Here is a 2646-nt window from a genome sequence, read left to right on the forward strand (position 1 = left end):
AGTGGTGCTGATAAAGTCTACAAGAAAGTAGAGCAACCCGCTCGTGTCGGTAGAGATCAAGGGTGGTAGCATAAAAGAAAATAGATTCATCAGTGTAGACGTGCCAAGAAATAATGGCGAGATGAAATAGAGAGGTTGAGGCAGTGATAGCCTTTGTGTGAGGAAGGATAACCAAGGAAGACACAAGCTGTGGTTTGATGCGAGAGCTTGTTGGTTGGTACTGGCAGATAGGTTGGGGTACCACAGACAGCCGAAAGCCCAAAAACCCGAAGGTCGGAGTATTTTGGAGGATGTCCACACAGACGCTGGTAGAGAATAGCAAAGCGGACGCAACTATTACATCATGCTATAGAGAGTACATGTGTGACATACAAGGCAGGTACAACAACAAATCACGTGAGATTAGGGATTACAATCGTGCAGTTAGGAAATAGGCAAACGCTACAGAATATCTAGTTAACAAAATTTCAATCAGATTTCCTAAAGCACATACCGGTCTCAATTCTGAAGATCCTTCATATTGCTTAGGTGTGATAATTGTAGCCGGTTCACATCATTATGAAGATTTTGAGATCTGAGCTCTCAACATCAGTCAAGCAAAGTGGAGCTCAGTTGACTGGCTGTCATGTGATGGGTGTTCTACACTAACCAAATTACACACATGGGCTTACTTTGGGGCCTCACAATTTGGACATTAGTGATGAAACGTTAGGTCTCAGTATGGTCAACGGCCACAGTGTGTATCACAACCATCAGTTCCGGTGAAAAAATCTAACAAAATTTCTTGGATTTGATCTCTGAATTTAACACGGAAGCAAGAGTATGTGTGGAATTACTTGTAGGAGCAGGACGCGCAGAACTTCAACTCGACTGTGGTGCCGGAGCCAGGTCCATCCACCTGCGCCTCCTACGAAAAGGCACATGAGATCGTCCCGCTTCAGTCAGATCCGGGAACCGAACTGGCACTGGATCCAGGAGAAGGCTAGACTTACCGCCAACTGCGCGGAATCGGCGGCGTCGGGGGAGGAGTCACCAGGCTGGAAGGCGCCGGCGGCAGGCTGGGGGTGGCGGTGGGGCTTGGGGGCCGCCGGCGGCTGCGGCGCGAAGAGCGTGACGACGTCGGAGCAGAAGAGGAGGATGGGGAGGCCCAGGAGCACGAGCTGCACGCGGTCCATGGCGGCTGCGCTCGCTGCGTCGCTCTGCTCTGCTCCGTCCTCCGCGGGGAAGAAAGAAAGGACTCGACGACGACCGCCGCAGGGGGCTAGGAATTTTATGGTTTTTTTTCAAGAAATGCTAGGAATTTTGTGTGGCTCGCCGGGCCTGGCTCCACTTGGGCCTGAACGGGCAGGACGAATTGTCCGTGACTGATATGGTAGGCCCGGCCCACAAGATAAACTACCTTGTCATAAAAGAATAAGATAGACATAATGGACGAAATCATCACAAGTTAAATTAAGAGGTACTCCTTACAAAGTCACTCACACCTTGTCACGCTGACAATTGGTTCACTGCATGCGTCACTTGCCGCAACCTTGAATTTCTTTTTCCGTAGATTTGTTTATTCAAAATGGTTTCTCTCTTGACTCGTGCGTCCAAATCCCAAATCACTTTCACTATTGAATTTCTCGCATCAATATTCTTAAACTAGACCACATGTTAATAGGTTTCGATGAATCTTTTTTCATGAAAATACCCGGAAAAAAAAGAGCCGGAAGCACGGTTTTTTCTTTACTTCTTTTTCCTTTTTCGAGAATCAAATTTGTGTCTCCACGAAAAGCAAATATGTGCCACCACGTGAAGCAAACGTGTGCTTCTTCTCATGGAATAAAAAATATGTTTTTTCTTTTTCAAGAAGCACGGTCACGAAAGTAAATCCTTGCCTCCACGAAAAGTACAGTTGTGCTTCCCCAAAAAGGAAAAAAAACACGTAAGAAATCCGGTTTAAAGAAGCACAACTTCTCGTGGAAGTAAATTTGTGTTAGGGAACGCGGTAATTTTAAAAAAATCCTACGCGCACGCAAGATCTATCTAGGCGATGCATAGCAACGAGAGGGGAGAGTGTTGTCCACGTACCCTCGTAGACCGTAAGAGAAAGCGTTATGACAACACGGTTGATGTAGTCGTACGTCTTCACGATCCGGCCGATCCTAGCAACGAAGGTACGGCACCTCTGCGATCTGCACAAGTTCAGCTCGGTGACGTCCCACGAACTCTAGATCCAGTTGGGTGTCGAGGGAGAGCTTCGTCGGCACGACGGCGTGATGACGGTGATGATTAAGTTACCGATGCAGGGCTTCGCCTAAGCACTATAATGATATGACCAAGGTGGAAATCTGTGGAGGGGGGCACCGCACACGGCTAAAAGATCAATTTGTGTGTCTATGGGGTGCCCCCTTCCCCCGTATATAAAGGAGTGGGGGAGGGCAGGGCCGGCCCTCTCTATGGCGCGCCCTAGGGGGAGTCCTACTCCCACCGGGAGTAGGATTCCCCCATTTTCCTAGTTGGAGTAGGAGAGAAGGAACGAGGAGAGAGAGCGAAGGAGGGGGGGCAGCCCCCCACCCAATTCAGATTGGGCTAGGGGGCGGGCCCTCCACCTTGGCCTTCCTCTCCTCTTTTCCACTAAGGCCCAATAAGGTCCATACTCTC

General features: G+C 49.1%; 1 protein-coding gene across 2 annotated transcripts in view; it reads right to left on the reverse strand.

The window, feature by feature from the left end:
* The window catches only part of LOC119269476 (selT-like protein), a 4193-nt gene extending 2929 nt beyond the window's left edge, over nucleotides 1-1264 (reverse strand). The window contains exons 1-2 of one of the 2 annotated variants that reach the window (XM_037551312.1): nucleotides 993-1264; nucleotides 837-898 (exon numbers count right to left, since the gene is read on the reverse strand). In XM_037551312.1, coding sequence (XP_037407209.1) covers nucleotides 837-898; nucleotides 993-1175 — 245 coding nt within the window. In that variant the 5' untranslated portion in view covers nucleotides 1176-1264. Of the gene's footprint in view, nucleotides 1-836; nucleotides 908-992 lie in introns of both variants that reach the window. The other variant, XM_037551311.1, reaches the window with a different exon arrangement.
* Nucleotides 1265-2646: the final 1382 nt, after the last annotated feature.

The sequence above is a fragment of the Triticum dicoccoides genome, chromosome 3A (assembly GCF_002162155.2).
Source record: "Triticum dicoccoides isolate Atlit2015 ecotype Zavitan chromosome 3A, WEW_v2.0, whole genome shotgun sequence".
NCBI classification, from domain to species: domain Eukaryota; kingdom Viridiplantae; phylum Streptophyta; class Magnoliopsida; order Poales; family Poaceae; genus Triticum; species Triticum dicoccoides.